This window comes from Microtus oregoni, unplaced genomic scaffold, assembly GCF_018167655.1.
Source record: "Microtus oregoni isolate MIOR12 unplaced genomic scaffold, Mior012 000003F_ref0000135, whole genome shotgun sequence".
NCBI classification, from domain to species: domain Eukaryota; kingdom Metazoa; phylum Chordata; class Mammalia; order Rodentia; family Cricetidae; genus Microtus; species Microtus oregoni.
Genome location: NW_024543062.1, coordinates 30,693,649 through 30,716,775, shown reverse-complemented (window position 1 = coordinate 30,716,775; position 23,127 = coordinate 30,693,649). Strand labels below are relative to the sequence as shown.

Genomic DNA, 23,127 nt, shown 5'->3' with positions numbered 1-23,127 from the left:
TTTAGTAAGGGGAAAGAACAACAACAACAAAACCCTTCCAATATTCTGGTCTTCCACCTGCAAGAGAAATACCCTTTAGTTTCACTTGTAGGTCAACTCCCAATAGAGGGACAAGGAGTAAACGCAGCTGAAGGACTGGGTATTGCAGTCAGATTCAAACAAAACACACTAACTTGATTTTTCCTGAAGTGCAATGCTGATTGAGGCAGTCAGGCCAAGAATTATTATTATTCTGTAGTGGGAGTGGGGAAGCATGTGCAGGTCTATGTTTGGAGGTCAGATGACAACCTGTGGGGACACTGCTTTCCTCCTTCCCCATGCAGGCTCCAGGATCTGAGTCGAGCCATTCAGCTTGGTGGCGAGGGCTTTTACTTGCTGAGACATCTGCCAGCCCCAGCCCGAGAATATCCTTCCCTTAATCTTCCTTGGTCTCCCTTTCCTTTCCCCATATTATTATTATTTCTATTATTATTTGGGGGATATGTTTACCTATCTGCTGGGGAGGTGCCACAGCATGTGTACAGAGGTCTCCTTCCACACTCTGGGGCTCAAACTCAGGCTACCATTTTGGTGGCAACTGAGCCATCTCCCTGGTCTTCAGGGGTGGGGCTGGAGTATGGTCTGCACTCCCTGAGCCTCCCGAGGGCGGGATGACAGCGAGCGCTGCCACAGTGCTCCCACCACGTTTCTGTGAGTTAAAGTCCAATCTCAACACCGAGTATCACTGCAAATTGTTTATTAAAACACAAAGCAATGGACAGTGAAAAACATCCTGATTTTTTAAACTTTTTGGTGGGAGTAGGGTGGGGCACGGAAGGGGCAGAGACTGATGGAGACAGCCCAGAAGGAAAGACAGCTCTATCCACCCCTACTGCTTCCCTGGCCAGCAGGTTCAAAGCCCCTCGAGTACACCTTGGTGTGCACTGCTCTATATGCATGGTGTGGCCACAGAGTCAGCCTGCCCTCGCAGGAAAAGATGGGAAGGAACAGGAGCTACAGGAGCTACTAAGGATTTGATGCTTTTTCTCCAATACTTGGTTCACACAAAGCAGCCAGGTCCAATACTGAGCAGCGGAGCTAGTTTCCTAACAAGCCAGGTTGGGCCAACAGTGGCTGAAGAGACTGCCTTGAGCTTAGAATGGAGAGCCATCCTATCCCAGGAGGACTTTGTGGAAAGGCAATGTTCTTTAACTCCAGCAAAGGTTAACTAATCCAGGGTCAAATTTCTTTTCATTCCCTGGATCGTGGCACACCAGGGAAAAGCAGAGTCAAGAATGTCTCTTTTCCTGATTTTGCCACGCCATCTCTCCTTGCCAAGTCTCCCCTCCCACCTGGCACCTTAGCTCTCCTTTCCTGACAGTTGTCCTTTGAAAGGACGGAAAGCACACTTCAGTTTGTTGTTGTTTTTCCTCATACCCAAATAAAGCACTAAGCTCAAAATAGAGGTGAGGATGGAGTTCTGCTTCTCCCGATGCTATGTGCTCCCATCGCACAAGATGGATGCAAGCGTGCCAAGGCCCTCTCTGCCAACTGCAACAGGCACTACTGTTTCCCTGGCTGCCAGCACAATCGCAGCCCCTTGTTTTTACACTCCTGAGAGGAACCCATCTCAAGAAATCCACTCTGTTCTTTTCCTGCCAGCCGAGTCAGCCCCCAAATCTGCTCTTAGCAAGATGATCTCACCACCCAGAGCAAACGAAGCAAAAGCAGGTGGGGAAGGACAGACCAGATCGGCAGCAAGCCACACACGTACAAAGAAACCAGGCCTCCCTAGGCAGCTGACCACCAGTGCCAAGGTAGTCTTCTATCATTATGAAGAAATCTAGCCCTTGCTTGAGAAGTCCGAAGAGAAAGTCACCCTGAGCTCTCTGGTGTGGGCAATAAGGCTTCTTTGCAATTTTCTTAGCACACTCTGACCCCTAATTACATCTTCCCTAGAAGAGAGACCGAGTTCTTCTGCGATCTCTGAGCAGATCCTAGGTGTCTGTGGTTTTGCTCCTGTGTATGTACTCTCAGTCAGTACCTGAGAGTCGCCTTCTTCAGAGGCCACAACAGGAGGCCCAAAGTAGCCTCCCTAGCTTTGTCTTTTAATAGCAGGAGCATCTGTTAGTCTCTCACTTGAGAAGCTCACCTGTTCTCCTAGGTCCTTATAGTCACAGAGAAGTGTCACATGTGGCCACCATTCCATTAAGGTTCCTCAAGGCAAGAAGACACTGAAATCATGTCTGCGTAGCCAGCAAGAAAAGGGAGAGATAGGGAAACAGCCCCATGGCAGGGACTGTAGGACCCCTGCCCAGGCCTGAATCTATAGAGGGTTAGGGATGCCCACCTGACTCAGAGCAGGGGAGAAAAAGGCACTGTGCTAACCGGGGTGGGTCCTTCCCCAGTTTCCAGGGAGGGAGAGAACCTACTGATGCCTCCCTGGACTCCTCCAGGTGAGCCAGTTTCTAAGGGGGGGATCTGAGTGCTAAAAGAAAGGGTACTGCTGCCATTTTCTCAGATTCTCAGCTAAGAGTCTAGACCAGGGCCAGGCCTTTCCAGGGGAGGCTGAGGACAGAACAAGAGAAATTCCTTAAAACAGAAGCTTCTCAACAAAAGCAAAGGAGTCAGACCACAGTTCTAAAACTGCTCCAGGCACAGAACACGGGCATCAGACAACACAAACTTTACCAGCCTCATCAAGGCTCACTCACATGACCCTGGGATCTCCTAGTCAGCAGGAGCAAGAAAACAAGGTCACGTCTTTAATCAACAGGCGGCCCCTCTGACACCATGGGTTTGTGAAGACTATCTTTTAACCATCAGAACTATGGGTATCCACTGAGCAGCTTCTCATTAGAAGTGGAGACTTCCAGAAGAATAGAGTTGGTTTGGGAGACATGAATCCCACAAATCAGTTATTGGCACAATGTTTAAGATAGTTTGAATAAGACCTGAAGCAACTCAGAGGCCAGCTGGCCTGACTAAACCACACTGGACCTGCAGGCTCTACCCAACTGGCCTTGCTTGCTCCTCCCACAAATGTTAAGAGGACCATCCTTTGGGCAAAAAGAAGCTGTCTGTCCCTATCTTTACCTCTGCCAGCTGGACTAGTGGATTCTAAAACCCTGGGTCAGACTATAGCTCAAACAGAAAACCTGGGCCTCTCCTGTCCAACTCTCTAAGTGGTACCACTCACAGCATCCAATCCCAGGCACACTCCTTGCACTATCTCAAAACACAGAGAAGGGAACAGTGCAAAAAGCAAGATGAATAATGGAGTAATTCTTGACACATACAATACAAAAATAAAAATAAAGCATGACCCCACCCCACCCCTTTAACCTAAACCTCATGTACCTACATCATCTTGGAGGGGGAAAAAAGCTTTCAAGTTCAACATTATGAGCTGGCTGTGGCCAGCCCTAAGCAGCTCTTATTAGCTGGGCAGGCTTGGCTCAGGGGACTCTACCCCAGCCCCCACCATATTCCTTCTCTGCTGTTTCCTCACTTCCCTTTTTAGTTTTTGTTAGCTACAGAAAGATGTTCCTTCCGTTTGGACACAACTAGAGAGGAAAGCACCCGTCCCTATCCCTACGGGAAGGGGTGGGCTTGGAAACAGAGGCAGAAGTAGAGCTGCTTGGCTTACAGTACCATTAGGAAATGGCCCCAGGAGTCAGGGTTTCCTTCTGAGGCTCTGAGTCACCAAAGGGATAAGATGGGGTGAGGAGGCAGGACCTCCCTGACCCTTTCTCAGAAACCCAGGCAAACAAGGCAACATGGAGGCTGCTGTTCTCCTTCATTTTGTTTACTCTGCTGACAGTGGCCCACAGGTTTATAAACAGTGATGGACCAGGAACCAAAGTCACTGTCAGAAGCCTAATTAGTCAGGACATACGTTGCTCTAAGCAGTTGGTCCCCAAGACCATAGCAGTACCTCATCCTGTAGAATGACCTTTGGAAGCACTCCAGGAAGTGCTCCTGACAGCAACCTCAGGCCATCGCCATCCAGCTGCCAACTCAGTACCCTGGGGCGAGCCTAAGCCACAGAGAAAATAGTTCTCAAATGGCTAGATGCGGGCCTGGAGTCATCATTAGGAGCCAAAGTAAGAATATGAGCCCAAGAGGTACTTACTTTGTCACACAGTTCAAATATTTGATAAGGCAGACTTAAAATTTAAACACATTCTAGAAATATGGGCCAGGCCATATAGAGTATAGAGATTCTATACTGTTCCAACTCACAAATCCTGCTGCCTCTGACCTAGAAAATCCCTTTTAGTTTAGCCGGGTTGTCCTCACTGTTGTCAACTGACAAATAGATGAAGGTGATCAAAAGCTGGGTAACAAGGAAACTTCATCCCTACAGAGTGTTTACTGGGAATCTGAGACAGACACTTTGATGCTAAAGTTAGACATTCAGAGCCTCCAGAACCACGGCTGACTAGGAGTCTTTCAGTCCCCGGGCAAGAAGATCGTGACTGCTCCTTGCTAGGCGGCTGAAAGGGTGGTAAAGCATCGATTATGACCAATGAGGAAAACAGCCGGGCTGGTGCAGCCAGTCTTGGTTCTTTGGGGTGACTCTGGGCATAAACCCAAACTAGCTGATGTAGGACAGAAGACACAGGGATAAATGAACATTAAATTCTGGACATTCTGAACAGTGGTCAGTCACTTACAGGGCTCAAGTCTCTGAGGTTGTGAACATAAGCCTTTTCTAATCCAAAGACCAGAAGAGACTGTTAAGGTCAAGTGTTCTGTTGCTGCAGGCTGGAAAGCATCCCTGTCCCCTGGCAGCAAGGCCCTATGGAGGGGCCAGTAAGAGCTGCTGGGTCAGGTCCTCCTGGCTGCTGGCTCAGGGATTCAGGGAAGGAGGGTACCAACAAGGTGAGGTGGTGGAGGGTAAGACACTCAAGCAAACAGAACTCGAATCTTCAGTCTCCTGCCCATTTTGACAATAACTTAGCTCTATAATTGAGAGTGAGAATTGGAAAGAGATTTCAAATGAACCAGAATAAGAGTAAAATCAAGAACCAGTCCTCAACAGGCACTGAAAACAAAATGATCTGTTGTGGCAACAAGTTGTAGGCAATTTGAGGACCTGACATACACTAGTCGTCTTGGATACCAGACAGTCCTCTAACTGGCACACGTCAAGGAGATGAGAAATGACAATGAAGAAACTTAAGGTGGAGCCATCAAAAGATTAACCCAGAAAGATTTCCAAGTAAAGAAGTGCTCACTCTTTTTTCCAATTCTTCCCCTTTTCCTTTGTCTTTACCATCCAACTTATTTACCTCCACATACATACTTTGAATACCATGACTTCTGAAATCACATCAGACATAAATTCAGAACACAATCAATTCCCAGTATGGTTATAACTTTCCAGGTTATATGACATTTTCCTGCTAATGTCTAACCTAAAAACAACAACCATGACTGCTCTGAGTTCAGAGTCCTTCCTACTAGGTATGTAAAAAGGATCCTTGGAGAGGAAGGATCCACTCACTTACGTACCCCAGAGAAAAGAAAGCTGGGGCCAGCCACAAAGAGTACGACTGAGCAGCTCTGGGACCAGTGGTAGGTGGGGCTGTTCCCCACTCCTTCTGCTTCTTCTTATCTCTTTTCATTTGTGTGTGTGTGTGTGTGTTTTGTTTGTTTTTCGTTTTGCTAAACACTGTCAATACAGAAACCGCCATGTTTGGTTTCCTTCACATGCCACCACTACCCTGCTGAGGATGGCCATTTGTTCTCACAACCGGCAGAGGCAGAAGAGGGTTGGAATGAACACTCCGAAGGCCACCAGAATGGGAAACATGAGGCTGCTGTTGTCCGAGGCATAGGGGTTAGGTGTGCGGGGGCCTGACTGCACCCTGTTCTTGTTGGTCTGTCTTTTGAGATTAGACCCCTCATCATATTCTTCTTCTTCTTCCTCTTCTTCTTTCTTCTCCAATCCTGGATGAGGCTGCAGTTTGGGTACATCTAAAAGAAAAAAAAAATACCTTTTAAGTATACTAAGACCCACAGCATCTATGAGACTATTCAAAGCAATGAATGAGCCACAGAAGACAGATCCCTGTGACCTCGGCAGTCCTTACAGGAAGGAGCAGAAACTGTCTCTAACTTAAATAGTAGAACACAGGCACCATAGTCATATTCAGATTTAACTAAAAAAGTAATACAGGGCCTTCCCCAGAGGGAGGCTATCTCCCTCTCCTGTCTCACTTCAAAGCTCCATGAGGTCCACACTAGGTATGGTCAGTGACCTAACATCTAAAACTTATTTCAGACCCTTTCTTCCTTCTCTAAGCCACTGAAGGACTGACCCACCGGGCTTTGGCTCCAGTCCTGATTCCTCCTAAGGAACTCAAATGGTCCCGGGGTGAAGTATCACCTTCCTAGAAGTCACACCAGCCCTGGGGAGTGCGGTGGGTATGTTAAAAGGACAGCTCCAAGGTTAAGAACACCTGCTCCTCTTGCAGAAGACCAGGGTTCAGTTCCCAGCACCACATGGTGACTCACAGCCATTCATAATTACAATTCCAGTTTCTCTTCTGAGCTCTGAGAACACTGCACACATGAGATGCATATATAACAAACACAAATTTAAAAAAAGTCTAAAAAAATAAGGAAGACTTTCTATATATTCAAGAAGAGAAACAGCACAGAAAAAAGATGTGGAAGAAAAATGAGTAAGATACAAACTTTCTCTGCAAAAATCAGCCCGAGAGGCTGGTGGCCAGGGTAACCTAAATCCTGAGCATGACATATATAGAGCTGAGCTGCAAGGCCAAGGAGACATTAACAAATCAACTTTATCTGAGCATAGTATAGCAATACACACCAACATCCAAGGGGACTCCTACTTTTATTTTTTTCTCCAAAAGAATAGAGACCACTCCCTAAATGGAATTTAGGCACATTTCTGAAAATTCTAGTACATTTATTTTTTCTCTGTCTCTTTCTCTGTGTGTGTGAAAGGCCAACAGTTGATTAAACAGTAGCAGGAAGAAATGAACACAGATATGACTTTAATCCTTGTGGCCACCATCAAGCAATACTTTGTCTTATCCACTTGACTTTGCATTCCCTATAATTTGGCTTTCAATATTTCCAAAATAATGACCAGCTAAACTATATCAAGCTTTCCTCAATCATATCCTTTAGCACAAGTCAAGAAGCAGAAGGTAAAAATTCTAACTTATGGCCGGGCGGTGGTGGCGCACGCCTTTAATCCCAGCACTTGGGAGGCAGAGGCAGGCGAATCTTTGTGAGTTCGAGGCCAGCCTGGTCTACAAGAGTTAGTTCCAGGACAGGCTCCAAAGCTACAGAGAAACCCTGTCTTTAAAAACAAAACAAAACAAACAAACAAACAAACAAAAATTCTAACTTACCATCCACTGTCCCAGCCATGATGTAGAGTGCACAGACTTTGGGATTGTCATAGTACCCCTAGGAAACGGAAAAGCACAGTCAGCCATGTGGCAGCAAACATCATCCCGTCCCTCAGATGTCCAGCACAGGGACTGTTACCTTGACAAACTCAATGTAGAGCTTCCCTGTAAAGGTAGACACCTCCCCGTGGACACTCAGCTTCCCCTTCCTGATGCTCATGGGGATGATTTCATCATGAGCTGTGCTGTGCCCAACACGATCAAAGATGTCTAAGTCCTTCACCACAACATGGCCATTTAATCGGACATCAAATACCTTCCAGAATCAGGAGAAAAAAAAAATGTCAACATCATCAGCTCACATCCCTTTAGGAATTAGACATTATGCACCTGCTTGGCTTTCATAAGTTCTGGCTCTGGATATACTCCAAGGTAGCTGCAGTCCTTCACCTCAGCCAAGTCAAAATCATGGTTCTTTACTGCATCATGGGGAGAAAGGAGGCATTGATAGGAAAGCACCAGGGAAAGAGGGTATTAGGGAGGGAATCTAGGGGGAAGTAAGCAGAAGGCTCCTAAAAGGATCAATTTTGTTACCAATACAAGACAGGTAACAGCCAATGGGCAAGGGGACACAGCTTCTCTAGGGTGGGAGGATCCAACTTTTCCTCAGAGCTCATTGTTCCTTCCTTCTGAGAAGGTTCACAGGCCTCTGCTCTGGCGTCAGAGTACCCAACTGCTCAAAAGCAGCAATGTGCCACTGGTCAAGCAGGGGCCTGAGCACGCCTCACCTTCTGCTGAGACTGTGCAAAATAGACCTCAGCAAATTTCAACACCAGCACGTAGTCCCCCTCTTCCTTGATGGGTACTTCGTAGCCGAAGGTCTCCTCATTGTACCGCTCTGTTTGATACAGGATCTGGTCCTCGGGGTTGGAACGCAGGATGGGCAGTTTCATGCCATAGTCTGAGGCTGGGGACAAACACAAAGAGAAAGACATAAAGAGTAGAGATCCCCCAGAATCACAAGAGGCATGGCGTTTCCAGAGCAATGCTAACTAGGAACTCTCCACTCTCCCAGTCCAAGGCACACTCCCTTTGCATCTGGTTCCAAAGTGTTAACACAAAGACAAGAATCAGACAGCAACTGACATAGAAGAGTAACATTAAAGAAACTAAACAGCAATCACCCCAAGACTCAACAGCACACTAAAATCACTTCCTGGGCCTGCTGGAAAAGGACAGAGACGAATGAATCTGTTCACAATGTAAAGGGAATGAAATGCTGCAAAGTTCCCCGAGAAGGAGACCTTCAGAGAACACTTCCCGAATCCAGGGGACACCAGCAACTCTAACCAGCTCAAGTGCGTTTGTCTCAGTTTAAACCAAACAAGTCGTCTGGCCAGGAAAGTCATTCTTCATTGTCTCTGCTATAAATAACATACTAGCTGTACTTTTTTTTTTTTGGTCTTTTTCAGAATTTTTATTTAAAAAGTTCCTAAGTTGGCAAAGAAAAAAAGGCTCACAAGAGAGGGGAGGGTGCTCTACAACTTCCTCTTGACACAACTACCTTACTTCCCAGAGCACCAGTTCAGCAGCCACTTGGTACGGTTCCCAAGAAATGAGACTAAAGTACAGCAGCAGCCACACCAGCCAGGCTCGCTGAGGACCACTGCATCCTGTGCAACAGTCTGCCTCAAGATGCTCAAATCTCAAGAAGCCACCTTTCCATTTCACAGACTGACAAGGGTAAAGGAAACCCTCTCCAGCTCAGTCCACTTGGTGGCGATTTACAAATGAATGTTTTTCCACATAACAAACTAGAGTCTTTCCATAGATAGACCACCCTCCAGTCCCAAGAGATGAACACTCATGCATCCTGAGGAGAACAATTGGGCTCCTTTAGCCTACACATACAATGAGACTTCCCAGAGTTCATAAAACCTTCCCAAATTACAGACAACACGAACTAAATAAGATTGTCTTCTACTTGAATATGATGACCCTAAAGATATTTGGCAGCCAAATCCTCTGAGAGAGCTGAAGTGGCAGCCTTGGCCACACCACCCTGATCGTGTAACTCATCTGACTCACTCCTAGGAGCTCTAGCCTCCAAAATCACCATCATTTCAAAGGAGAAGATCCGACAAAAGGTGAAAGATGAACTAAAAGACCCAATGGCTAAGGTCAAGCCCTCAAAAAAATAAACATAACTGTTAACAGTTCCTGTAAGTGACATTAGCCTTGTGATCAGATGCACTCTTGAGACAATGGAACAGGAAACTCATTGTAATTTTGTCTTCAGACTCTTCTCCCAGTATCTCCTCAGGAAATCAAAGAAGCACGCTTACAAAGGATGTGGGGCTAACTAACACACCCTAGCTCTTTTCCAAGCTCAAAAGCCCCAGGTCACACACCTATGAAACCTAAAAGGCCATTTGTCTTCCAACTGAGTGCTAAGGATTTCCTCCTCCCAGGAGGGCCAAGACTCTAGCAAACTTGGAACATTAGCTAGATTTCATTTATAGATCCACAGAAATTTTTGCACGTGTGAACCTTTTCCCCCTCACTGAATAGAAAACTTGAGAAGCTAACAGCAATGTTATCTGCAGCGGTCTCAGTTCCACAGCTCAGAAAACAGGCGTGTGAACAAGAATTAAACAATCTGGGGTTACCTTTACTTGCTTTCTCTTTAAGCCCCAAGTGGCTATCCTAAGAGATCTGAGATAGAGTAGCAAAAACAACAACAACAACAAAAACCCCGACTTTTCTTCCCTCCTTAGCATTTATATACTGACAGCAAAATGGGTTTCTTTTTTTATTATTTATTTTTATTTCATGTGCACTGGTATTTTCCCCTACATCTATGCCTGAATGTTGGATCTCCTGGAACGAGAGTTACAGATAGTTGTGAGTTGCCATGTGTGTAATGGTCTGACCTCTCCCTTTAAGAGACAAGCCCCCCCCCCTTGGCAACCACAGAGGCAGGCAGATCTTCCTTCTGCTTCCAGCCCAGCCTTTCTGTCTCCCAAAGGGGTAGCTTCTGCCTTGCTCCCTTCTCCCCTTCTCCCCGCCTCTCTGCTCTTCTCCTTTCTTCCCTCTCCCCTTCCCTTCCATAACCCACTAAATAAATATCCAACCTCACTCTGCATGGCGTGTCTATCCGTCTGTCTCTCACCTGCCATGGCTGCAGCTCCTCATGGGACTGGCTTCCCCGCCAAGGTCTCTCACCCACCATGCCTCTCCCTGTTGGATCTCATGGCCTGCTGCCCACTGCCGCCATTCGGGGACCTGCAGTGTTTCTGTCGCTGCACCCCTGGGGATCCGCAGCCTTTTACTTAAACCATTACAATGTGGGTGCTGGGAATTGAACCCAGGTCCTCAGCAAGAGCATCCAGTGCTCTTAACCACCGAGCCATCTCCCCAGCCCCCACAAAATGGGTTTCTTTAAGACAGAAAGAAAGTACGGTCAGTACACTGCTTAAGTTGGCACAAAACAGCTCAGACAATTAACCAGAAAGGAAGGAGGCCAAAGGGCCGGCCTATGTTGTATTTGCTACTTCTGAGCTCTAAGCAGAGCAGTCAGGCTCTTTGGAAATCTCAACCCAGTTTCAAAGTGAGATAGGCCCGGATTTGAACTCTGGCCCTGCCACCTACTACTAGTTGCCTCTTTTAGGTCCATTTCCTCAACTATAGATTAGGGCTATCACCACTCTATAGAACTGTGGTGAGGATGAGACACCTATAAAAATCTTAGATGATTGCACATGGAGATAAAGAAAAGATAAACATGCAGGACAACCTGCTGAGCAGAAACACACACAGTTCAGACAGTGAGCACTAAACAGAGTACCTGGGAGTGGACCCAGAAGGCAGGGTAGACAAAGTGCTGTGAGCTGGAGGTCAGCCTGCTCTACTGAGTGGGTTTCAGGCAAGCGGGACTACATTGCGAGTTCCTGTCTTAAGAAAACGGATTAAAAGGAAAGGGAGGTAATGAAATGAATTAGAAAACTACGGTTGAGAGCGAGAAGGCCAGAACGTGTTCTAGGTAAGATCTACAGAAAGTGCAAGGACAGCACTTAGGAGGCTTAGGTAGGAGGGTCGGACCACAGAAAATGTTTCAAAACAAATAAATGGATTGCTTTTTCTAGGTTTTCTGATGATTCAATACTTTTTCTTAATCGTTTCTTTTTCAAGTGAGGTTAGTTTCTAATGAATTATTCTGAATGACAGAGGTAAGGAGGCTCAGATAGAAACCCTACTTGCAAAGTACTTACAGTCCAGGGAGGGGGGCGGGAGAAGGGGCGGGAGGGGACTGTGGTTGGTACGGAAAATGAACAAAAAATAAAATAAAGGGGCTGGAGAGATGGCTCAGTGGTTAAGAGCATTTTCCTGTTCTTCCAAAGGTCCTGAGTTCAATTCCCAGCAACCACATGGTGGCTCACAACCATCTGTAATAAGGTCTGGTGCCCTCTTGCAGCCTGCAGGCGTACACACAGACAGAATACTGTATAAATAATAAATAAATAAATAATTAAAAAAAATAAAATAAAAAAAGAAGCTGAGAAAAAAAGTGCTTCCAGTACTTTAAACATTCCTGTTAAGACAGTATAGGAACCAAATTCTAAACAAACCTCCCAGCCAAGAGCAAAGCAGAGCAGCGTGGACTCTCCCTCTCACCCGCCACCAAGCTCTCACCTCAAGGCCAAACCCTTAGACAGAAAGCAGCCCAAGAAAGGGTCTGCTTTAGGGTTAAACAAAAGTCACTTGACAGGCTCAGGTCACCTGACAGCATTTTTCCCCTCTGGAGACACATTCTGACCTATTTTTAATTCCATGTAAAAGGTCATCAAGCAGGGAGAAAAAAGATAGTGGCGCTTTACCCTCCTCGGGACAGCAGTGCAGCAGAGGTTCCTAACACGCGTGCTGCTGGGAAGGAAGACAGGCTGGGGCTAGAAGTTCCAGCAGGGATCTCCTAAGAAGAGAGACTTTCCCCTAAACCAAGCCAAGCTCTGTGCCCTTAGCTGAACAGTAAGGTTTACTCACCAAAGTTAACCAAATCAAGAACCTGGAAAAACAGGCCTGGTGGTATAAGCCTGGAATTCCATCACTTGGGAGGTAAAGGCAGGACAATCAGAGTTCAAGGCTATTCCAGGTTACAAGGCAAGTTTGGGGCTAACCAGGGCGACATGAAACCCTGTCTCAAAACAAACCAACAACAAAAAAAGCCACACACACTCCCCAGAACGTACAGTATGTCACAGCACTTTCTATAGCGGTGTTTCCATCTGTTGAATTGAAGCACAGGGATATAAAGTGTCTTTTCCAGGCTGTGAACACTAGCTATCCTAAGGCAGAAATTAAATTCAATAAACACTATGAAGTGCCTTTGCATAAGCCACTGGGTGCCCTAGGCCACTCAGTTACAAGAATGCGAAAATGTAGAGTAACAGCAAGTTCAAAAGCAGGCCAAACCTTGATCTGGACTAACCTGGCAACCTGGATTCATTCAGCAGAAAATGAGCTCCCTCAGTGCCGCAAACAGTATTACCAGCGACTGGAGAGAAATGAGGCACATGGTGCCTCCTGCCATTGGGATAAACAGCTGCGTGAGACAAAGGTCTCCGAGTGCCTGGCACACCCTGACCCACAGAAGGAAAGGCAGGCAGTGTGAACAGTTGCTCTCCCCACAGCGGAGCTGACTCCTAAGCACAGAAGTTTGAAAGCTGACTGCTGAGAGGAACCTAAACTTATCTGGTCCCAGACCTAATGCCAGGAAGCACTACTCCCGGGAACCTAGTGAGTACTAAAACCCACCGGCCCCACCCAGAAGAGCAGACTGCCCTGGACAACAGGAGACCTTTAGTTTTACATTGCCCCAAATGCTAGTGTCCAAAAATGGGACCCCACTATGGAGTGTGGTAGGCCTAATGTAGTTGTATTTGCTGCAGTTACTTCCCACCCCCCACCCCACCCCACCCCAGAGGGCTCATGCCTCCAGGGACAAGAGAGCCTGCTGGCTGTTGACCAGGTCAGACGGCTAAACCACCTGCAGCAGCCGCTTAAAAGCAGAATTTGGGAAAGAGCAGGTACCTAAGGACTGAACCCGGAGTCTTAGTCAGCTTTATCCTCTGTACTGGGCACCTAGTGGGACAATGGGTATCTGAATGCAAGAAGCCATCTGCACAAGGCCCTTACTACACCATTATCTCAAGAGGCAAGGTCCACCAACTGTCTATTTCCTCAGCGGTTCCTTCCGCTCTGACCACAACCATGAAGAAACAGAACGGTCTACAACAGAGGTGCTATGAAGTCTGGCCTTGGCTGCCACAACTTGCAGCCCTGACTCAGCTGAAACCTGGTTCCTGGGACCTACATGCCAGGGCTAAACAAATTCCAGGACACAGACTTCAGAAAACAGCCCAGTGTGCCAAGACCCTCACATGTATGAAAGCAAAAAAATTCTGTTTTTTGGTTTTGTTTTTTGTTGTTGTTAAATAAGCTTTCACAATGTAGCCCTGGATTTCTAGATGACCTGGAACTCCCTATTTAGGCTGGCCTTCAACTCTCAGGGATCCTCCTGCTGCTGCCTCCCAAATGCTGGGGTTACAGGCATGAACCACCACACCTGGCTAACACACTCATGATTATCGTACACAGAAACTGGGACAAACAAAGCCGAACCCTTCAGTAAAGTCAAGAGCACACACTGTGGGAAAAGACTGTCTCCTAGCTGTCTAGATAGGCGTCATCAGCAGTTTGGTAGCCTCGACACCCAGCATATAGCATCATTATCCAGAAATGACACAGGAAATCCCCCACCCCACCCCCTTTTTTAATTTTAACGTTTTAAAAAGCTTTACGTGTATTGGTATTTTGCCTGCATGTATCTCTGTACACCACATGTGTGCCTGGAGCCCATGGAGGTCAGAAGGCAGCACTGGATCCCCAAACTGGAGTTACAGGCCATTGTGAACCATCCTCTGGGTGCTGGGAATCAGACCTGGGTCCTCTGGAAGAGCAATCAGTGCTCCTAACCACTGAGCCTTCTCTCCATCCTAGGAATTGTCTTCTTAAACCTGTTTTCCCATCCTACTTAAAGAAGACTCTAGAGCAGATTTCTCCAAAGAATGGATTGGGGTGACCTATACAACAGGAGCGCCTGGTGCAGAAATCTGAGCCCCAGCTAGTTAAATAAGAGATAAAAGTTTGTCTATTGGGTCCGGGCCTAGAAACCCATATTGGCCTAGGAATTCTCATAATACCGTATAACTCTGTAAAAATCACTGCTGCTTCATCGGTTAAGTCTCGACTATTTTCTCCCTAAGCTGTAATCATACTTGTTGGGATCATCTGGGGGGCACTGGAACACTCAAATCTTACATAGGGTGAGCACCATCAGCCTCCCGCGCAGAACAGACTTCAATATACCAACACCCAACGGGTGGCTTTTACTTTAAGCAAACAAACTCCAAAAGCAGGCAGAGGGGGATGCCACAACCAAACTTTCCCGGCCTATTCCCTTCGAAGACTCCCTGCTATTATTCTGGCCAGGAACCAAGCCCCACTCTTGGGAGAAAGGGCACGGAAAGCGGCCCATTTACGGTTGGGCAAGAATCTACCGGGAATGGCCGCGACAGCAGAGCCGTGGAATCATCGATGACCCACAAGCTGCGAGGCCTCCAGGTGCCAGGCAAAAGGCCACTCTCGTCTCTACTTTCCCAGCTTTGGGTGGGATGAGAGGCTGGGAAATGCAGGATGAGGAAGATCTAAATATAACTTCTCGCCAACTCTCTGCCTCGATGGCTCTTGCTAGCTTCGAGCCGGGGCTAGGCCCTGGGCACTACCCGGTCCCTGGGGGTCCTGCAGAGGGAAACTTCGCTCCGAGGCTGTGGTCAGCCGACCGAGAGGAAGGGGCTCGGGGCCCTCGGCGGCGCCCTGCTCGCAGGCCCGGATCCCACGGTTCGGCCGAGGGGCTCTCACCTCGGCCCACTCGGCCTTCCAGAGGGTCCTTGCGGAAGTGGATCCCGTGCACGTCCACATGCGCCTCGCCGCCCGCGTTGACTGCCCAAATGACGCTCTCTGGCAGTCCGGCCCCAGCGGCTCCGACCACGCCGAAGCCCGGATCCTGGAGCTCCGGCAAGAGCAGCAGCAGCAGCAGTCGGAGAAGCGCCACAGCGGCTGCTCCAGCTGCCCGGGGCCCCAGCATGGCGGCCACCACTGCGGGGGCAGCCCCTGCCGACCCTCGTCCTCGGCTGGCCCCCAGGCCGCCCCCGACTCAGTAAAACAGCGCCACGGACCGTTCCGCCTCAGCAACCCGGGACATGTCGCTCTCGGGCCTCCTCCTCTGCCTCGGGTGCCGCCTCCCACCTCAGGAACAACCTACCCCGCCGCCCAGCCCTCGGCCTGGGAGCTCCAGCCAATCAGAGTGCGGCCCTCATTAATTACCCACCACCCCGTCGAGAGCAGCCCCCCTATTGGCGGCTGTGTTCAGAAAGGGGGCGTGGCCACAGAAGGCTCCCGCCCAACCACCGGGCGTGAGAAGGAGCGCGCGCAGAGGGAGTTCGGTTGAAGCGGCGGTCCCATGCGGAAGTGGCGGGTGCAGCGCCCAGGCCGCCCCGGAATCCCACATCAGACTAGGAAAGGTGGCCTGGGGCGGGGACGGTTTAGAGAAGGGCGCACTGACACGTCGCCAGCACTTCCGGCGCTCTAGATTTCGGGACCGAATCGGCTCTGGAGGGGGCGTTGCCGTCTTTTCCATCACCCTCTTTTTTTTCTCTCAGAAAGGCAAGAGCACAGAACCTAGCAGCAGGAGCAATGGTTTTTCCCCGTGGGAGGCAGAGGAGCCAGGCTTCCCCTGAGATGCCACATGTACAGGTGGCAGGACACGAGTCCCACGAGGATGAGGTCCCGCCTTCACCCCTTAGCACGCGCGTGGTGTGTGGTAGCGTCCACGGGGCTGCCCAATCAGAATGCTCCAACGCAGCGGAAACGCGTGGCCTTTAAGGGAGGGGCTCCAGGCTGCCTGCGTCTCCTTGGCGACGGTGTCTGGCGGGTCTAAGACCGTGAGGAGTTGAGTTGGGGCTTCCTCCCCGCTGGTGCGAGTGGTCGTGGGTGGTGACCGCCGTTTGGTGACCTGGGCTACCTGGCCCAGCCACGTCCTGCACTCCCAAGCGCTCTTCTCCATTAGCGTGTCTGCCCAAACTCCCGTTTTTACGCTGAGAAAACGGCCTGAGAGAGTCTTGAGTTTTCACCGCAAGTTTGTGATACAACCAAGTGGAGGAAGTTAATCATTTGTTCCGTAGATACTTACTCTGTCCCTATTATCAGGGTTGTCAGACATTGTCGACAAAATATAGGAAGCCCGGTTAAATTTGATATTGTGGTTAAGGAAAAATGGAACTTATTTAAACAATTCTGGGCTTGGAGACACCAGGTGACACAGTATCCCCAGTACTCGTACTCAGGAGGTTAAAACAGGAGGATTACTGTGAGTTTAAAGGCCAGCTTGGGGCACAGAGTGTGTTCTTGCCTCAACTTTTTTGTTTTTGGTTTTTTGAGACATGGTTTCTCTGTAGCTTTGGAGCCTATCCTGGAACTCATGCTGTAGACTAGGCTGGCTTCGAACTCACAGAGATCCACCCGCCTCTGCCTCCCGAGTGCTGGGATTAAAGGCGTGCGCCACCACCGCCCGACTTTTTGTCTCAATATTAAGCAGGAGCTTGGAGAGACGGTTCACCGGTTGAGAGCACTAGCTGCTCTTGCGGAGAACCTGGGTACAATTAATTCCCCGCACCCACATACCTGCTAACCCAGTTCCAAGGGTTGGGTCGTCTTTTTCTGACCTTCATTTTTATCATATGTCCACAGTGCATAGACATACAGGTATTAAAACCCCTGCTTGGGCTTCCCTAGCCCCAGGTCAAACTTCTCTTTAAGCTCCCCTGCACTGTGACCGTCAGAGAGTGACAGGAACTACACTTTAGGGGTGAGACAGAACTGGGTTCAGTTCCTCTCTCTCTCTGAGTCTCTGCTCACCCAAAATGCAAATGACACCATCCACTCGCAGAATTCTCTCTCCACCCTGCGTCCTCTTTGGGGAAGCTAGGGTCCCGCTGAGTACTGTGTGTGCACGACCCCCAAGGTGCATCCCCAGACTTCAGTACTTTTCTTTTTTAATATTTATTTATGTGCATTGTGATTTGCCTGCATGTATATTTGTATGAGAATATCGGATCCCCTGGAACTGGAGTTACAATGATGAGCTGTCATGTGGTTGTTGGGAACTGAACCCAACTCCCCTGGAAGAGCAGCCAGTGCTCTTAACCCTCTTAACTGCTGAGCCATCTCTCTGGCCACCCAGTTATTTTCTTTGAGTCTGTCTCTTGCTAAGTTGTCTAGGCTGGCCTCAAATTTGTGATCATGCTTCTCATCCATCCAGCCTTCTGGATGAGTAGCTTCGAATAAACAGGGCCTGTGCTACCTTGCCAAGATACAAGATACACTTCTTGTGGAAAAAATGCAGGCAACACGGAAGGGAACTTGAAAAAGATCATCTACCCATCCAAAGCCAAGGTTAGGACTGTAGCCAAGAGAGCCCTGACAGCAGGATTCAGCAGCCATCCGCTCCCACACGTCTGCATCTCACACTCACCTCAAGAAACTGAAAAACAGGAAATGTCCCCAGTTTTATGGATGAGAAACTAAAAATGTTGAGGAAGGTAAAGTAATTTGGCTAAAAGCACACAACGATGTTTAGCTTCTAATCTCCCCATGTTGTGATCCGAGTTACCTATGCGGCCACATGTGATGCCCTTACAGCTCTGCCCGGCATCCGGGAGTTACTTGCGATGGGGTTCTCCTTGTTGTGCCCCAGTTTCATCCTTTGTGATAAGGAATGATTGTTCCTATCTCCTAAGATTGTGAGACATAAAAGAGATTTTAAGTGAAGAGAATGAGAAGAGCTTTCTGAATTACCAAACCCATTTGTTAGTGGTGGGTGGTGCACAGAGGTGTGTGCCACAGCATAGGCGTGGAGGTCAAAGGACAACTTCCAGGAGTCAGATCCCAGAGATGGAACGCTGGTTGTCAGGCCCAGCAGCGAAGGCTCAGCTTTACCCTCTGAGCTAGCTCGCTGCCCTCTTTTTGTTTGATTTTTAGACAAACCCCCACTGAAGCCAGGCCAGCCTTGAACTCTATGTAGCTGACGATGGCAGCAAGCTCCCATACCTCCTTAGCTGTCCACGAGCCCACGAGCTAGCATTCTGCGGTCAACTGAGTGCATTGCTGAGTGTCAGTAAGTCTCAGTGTTTGTGGGCACAGAGACCAGGATTCTAAGCCCACTTCTAGTTTTTGGAGCTATGTGGAACCTGGGAGTTCCAGCTTCCTCATCTGATGGATGTAATTAGAATATTCACACGCAGGGCTTTCAGAAACCCTTAGCAGAGGGCCTAGCTCATAAATGGTATTTAGTACACAGTAGCTATTAATCATACAAGAAGAAATAATTATAACATGTCATGCTGGCAATCTAATAGTAGAAAAGGCCCTGGTGAACAGGCCAGGTTAATGAGTTGGGAAAAACCCTTCTACCCAAGGGAGGGAAAAGCCAACGGGAACCAGAGTTCAAAAGTGGAAGATGGAGCAGCTGTTTGGAGGCCCCCAGAGGCAACTTCACCTTGACCCACAAAACCGAAAAGAGGTGTGGCTTCCGGTACAGATAAGAATCCTGAGAACAAAGCGTGCTATTAATTAAGTCTGTCCTATTTTAAGTTAATGGGATATTTTTCCCCCTAAGGATAAGCTCACAATAAAAGTTCAAGAGGAAAACACAGGGTGGGTGGGGGCTACTTTGCCGGCTGCTTAGTCGACCATCCAGTCCTCGGATGCCAGGGTGGGTGGTCTGGTTTCAAAGCCAAGTTTTTTCACCTTGGGCCTCTAGGACATCGGATTGAGCAGGAATCAGAGCCACCCAGAGAGGGGAACCTACCTCAGCCCCCAGTCAGTGGGAAAGTCAAACAGTGGGAAACTTGACCGGGTTTCCACCTTCAGGGGAAAGAGGCCGGACTGGCAAGCCTTTGCTTCCCTGTGGAGGATATGACTCAGAAAGAGCTGGAGGACAGAAAAAGCAAGCGTCTGGGTGGCCTTGGGCAAGTCACTTTCCACTGTGCCTGGTTCTCATCTGAGAAGTCCATCTTTAACCAGACTGCAAAACTTCAGACAACTGCTTTTTTTACTGTGTTAAGTGACAAATTGTATTGGGACAGGAATAGCAAGGACATTTTTCTTTCTTTTTTCCTTTTTTTTTTAAAAAAATTTATTATGTATACAATATTCTGTCTGCATGTTTGCCTGCAGGCCAGAAGAGGGCACCAGACCTCATTACAGATGGCTGTGAGCCACCATGTGGTTGGTGGGAATTGAACTCAGGACCTTTGGAAGAGCGCAGGCAATGCTCTTAACCTCTGAGCCATCTCTCCAGTCCCCTCTTTTTCTTTTTTAAGAAAGAATCCCTGCTGAGCAGTGGTGGCGCATACCTTTAATCCCAGTACTCGGGAGGCAGAGGCAGGTGGATCTCTGAGTTTGAGGTCAGCCTGATTCTCAGAAGCAAGTTCCAGAACAGCTAGGACTATTACAAAGAGAAACCTTATCTCCAAAAAAAGGAAGGAGGGAAGGAAGGAAGGAAGGAAGGAAGGATACATCCCCCATGATGTATCCCAGGCAGAACTCACTTGTCTTGTAGCTGAGGATGACTCTGAACTCCCGCTCCTACCTCTTACATGCTGCAATTCAAACATACTCTACCATGCCTGTTTCCAGAGTCCTGGGAATCGAGCCCAAGGCTCTGTGAACGCTAAGTAAACACCCTACAGAGTTACATCGTGGGCACCAAGGGCAATCTTGTTTATTTCACTTTGTATATTGGAACAGCCTTGCTGTGCAGCCCAGGTGGGCATGGAACCGTGATCCTCTCATCCCACAGCACAGGAGTTCACCATTATACTTTGCTTTCTGGTGTGCGTCTAAGGTGACATGTGACACTCCAGCTAGGAGAGGTTAAAGCTGTGCCATCAGTCCAGTACCTCCAAGTCAAGAGGGAGGAGACCTTTAAGCCTAGCTCAGAGAAAATTCCAGGAGAGAGAGCTAACTGTATGTGTGAAGGACTTGAGCCACACCCTACATTTCTACCAACACTCAGAAGTCTGTGCTCAGCTCGGCCGCTGAAAGCAAGAGCAGGTGACAGCGTAGGTGTGCGACCCGAGCCTGCCAGGCACAGCAGGACCAGGGCCAAGGCACTGGCAGCCACTTCCAGATAATCAAGGTAGATCCGGATTCGAGCTGATTGTCTTGTTTTAGTCAAAAGGAGGTTCCTGTGCAGATGTTAATCCCCCTGGGGCTGGAGAGGTGAGCAGGCAGTGGACAGCTCCCAGGCAGGTAAGGCAGCAGCAGGTAACCAACTGTAACTCTAGCTTCAGGGAGTCTGATGCCCTCTTCTGGACCATGTGGGCACAGCACTCATGCTTGCATGGACATCCCCATCCCCTCCCCATGCACACACATACATATAATTTAAAAAATTTAAAAATTGGGGCTGGAGAGAGGTTAAGAGTGTTTACTGCTCTTGCAGAGTATCTGGATTTGGTTCCCAGAAGTCACGTGGTGGCTCATAACCCTCTCTAACTCCAGTCCTAGGGGATGCAATGCCCTCTTCTGACCTCTCTCTGATGGTACCCAGCATCCACGTACTGCACAGACATGCATACATGCAGGCAAACACTCGTATGCATAAAACAAGATCTTTGGGGGGGGGGAATTTTGAGACAGGTTTTCTCAGTGTAGCCTTAATGGTTCTGGAACTCACTTTGTAGACCAGGCTGGCCTCATACGCAGAGATCCTCCTGCCTCTGCCTCCCAAATGCTGGGATTAAAGGCGTGCACCAGCTCTCCCAGTTCATCTTCATTTTTACTATGTTTTTAACTTATGCCCTTTATTTTATAATTTTTTTGCTTGTTTTTAGGTCATATTTTTTGTTTGTTTAAGCATTTATTCATTTGAGGGGGTGCCATCTCACATACACGGGGTGCTCAGAGATCTTTCAGGAGTCAGTTCCCTCCTGCCACCACGTGGGTCTCAGGGATTGAACTCAAGTCTCCAGGCTCTGTGGCAAGTGCCCTTTTTTGTCTTTGAGGAACTGGGGGTGAGGAAGCAATCCCTGATCCTGTGGCCTCTGTGAATGGCAAAGGAGCACTCTAACCACTAAGCCACACCCTAGCAGCTTCTTTTTTAATTTTGAAATTACATTTTAGTTATTTATTTGGAGTGTGTTGTGGTGGTGGTGGTGAGGGTGGGGGTGTATATGGGTGTGATTGCTCAGGCTGGCCTCCATTTCACAATCCTCCCAGCCCCATTTCCTGAGTGCTCGGATTATAGGTTCATGCTGAGGTGACACTTGGAGCTCCCACAGGGAGGGAGTGCTCTGAGGTCTTGTCTAGAGAAATTCATCTTGGTTCTAGAAGTCATGGAACCCTACCTAGTCTTTAAAGATCCTATGGGTGGGAAAAGCCAAGATGTAAGGCGGGAGCCCCAGGCATCAGAGGAGACAGGAGTCCTGCCCCTTGTCTGAGTATGCGCAGACCTTTCTGCTAGGCCTGACTGCGTCCTCAAGTTCCTTTATCACATCTGCTGTGTCTGTGGTGTTCAGAGGTATGGAAGAACCCTAGCTTAAGGTTTGCTCCACTCACTCCTGGGAGGGTTTCTGGAGGGCTCCCCCGCCGGCTGACAGAGCTATCTACAGAGGCCCTTTCTCTTCTAATTGAGCGACCAGCTTTCTGTAAAGCACACATCTGGAGTCCCTGAGCAGAGCTAAGCCAGGATAGGAAAAGCAGGGCTGTAGGCCTGCCTAGTGGGGCACAGAGCCAAGGGCTTAGTCTCAGAATTGGATTATTAGAATTTAGAGCTCTCAGCCCTGCTGGCCTCTGGGACATGTGGATTACCCAGGCATCTGGCTGGGGCCCACAGGCCTTCCCACGTTTCCTGCAGGTCTGAGAACAAGTATCCTCCCTCTGCTGTGACGTTGGGGGGGGGGGGGCACAGAATGCTCCATCTACCTCCATGCTCTCATGTTCTCACACATGCTTGGAAACACACCAGTGCACGTGTATCTGGAACTTACCATGGAGTTCTGTGGGCCACAGACCATGAGCATCAGAATCTCCTGAGGTCGTGTTAAGGATGGAAAATCATGGACCTCACCCCAAACATGGCATCAGAATCAGAGGTGGGTCCAGATCTGTGACCTAGGCCAGTGAGATGACTCGGTGGGTAAAAGTTCTTGCTTCCAAGCCCAACAGCTCGAGTTTGAGGACCAGGAACCACATGGTGGAAGAAAACTGACTCCCGAAAGTTATCCTCTGACCTTCATACAATACCCTCCCCGCCACACACAATAAATAAATAAATTAATTTTTAAAAATGTGGTTTTTTTCAAGACAGAGTTTCTTTGTGTATCTGGCTATCCTAGAATTCACTCTGTAGACCAGGCTGACCTCAAACTCACAGAGATCCTCCTGCCTCTGCCTGCAGAGTACTGGGATTAAAGGCCTGCACCACCCCCTACCCCTCTTGAAGTGATTCTTTAGCGTGCTGAGGTGGGGAGACAAAGGTATGGAGGACGCTAGCCATACCCATACAGCCACCCAAGTGTGCACCAAGCCTTCCCGAGACTCTAGACAGCTCCTCACAAAGATCTCCTTTGGG

At 48.5% G+C, this 23,127-nt stretch overlaps 1 protein-coding gene across 1 annotated transcript; it reads right to left on the bottom strand.

The window, feature by feature from the left end:
- Nucleotides 1–719: 719 nt before the first annotated feature.
- Mlec (malectin) lies at nucleotides 720–15,744 on the bottom strand. Its single transcript, XM_041646673.1, has 5 exons — nucleotides 15,354–15,744; nucleotides 8,165–8,343; nucleotides 7,516–7,692; nucleotides 7,377–7,434; nucleotides 720–5,964 (listed from the first exon to the last, which is right to left on the bottom strand). Exons 1-5 carry the CDS (start codon nucleotides 15,577–15,579, stop codon nucleotides 5,735–5,737), a joined length of 870 nt encoding a protein of 289 aa, XP_041502607.1. The 5' UTR covers nucleotides 15,580–15,744; the 3' UTR covers nucleotides 720–5,734.
- Nucleotides 15,745–23,127: the final 7,383 nt, after the last annotated feature.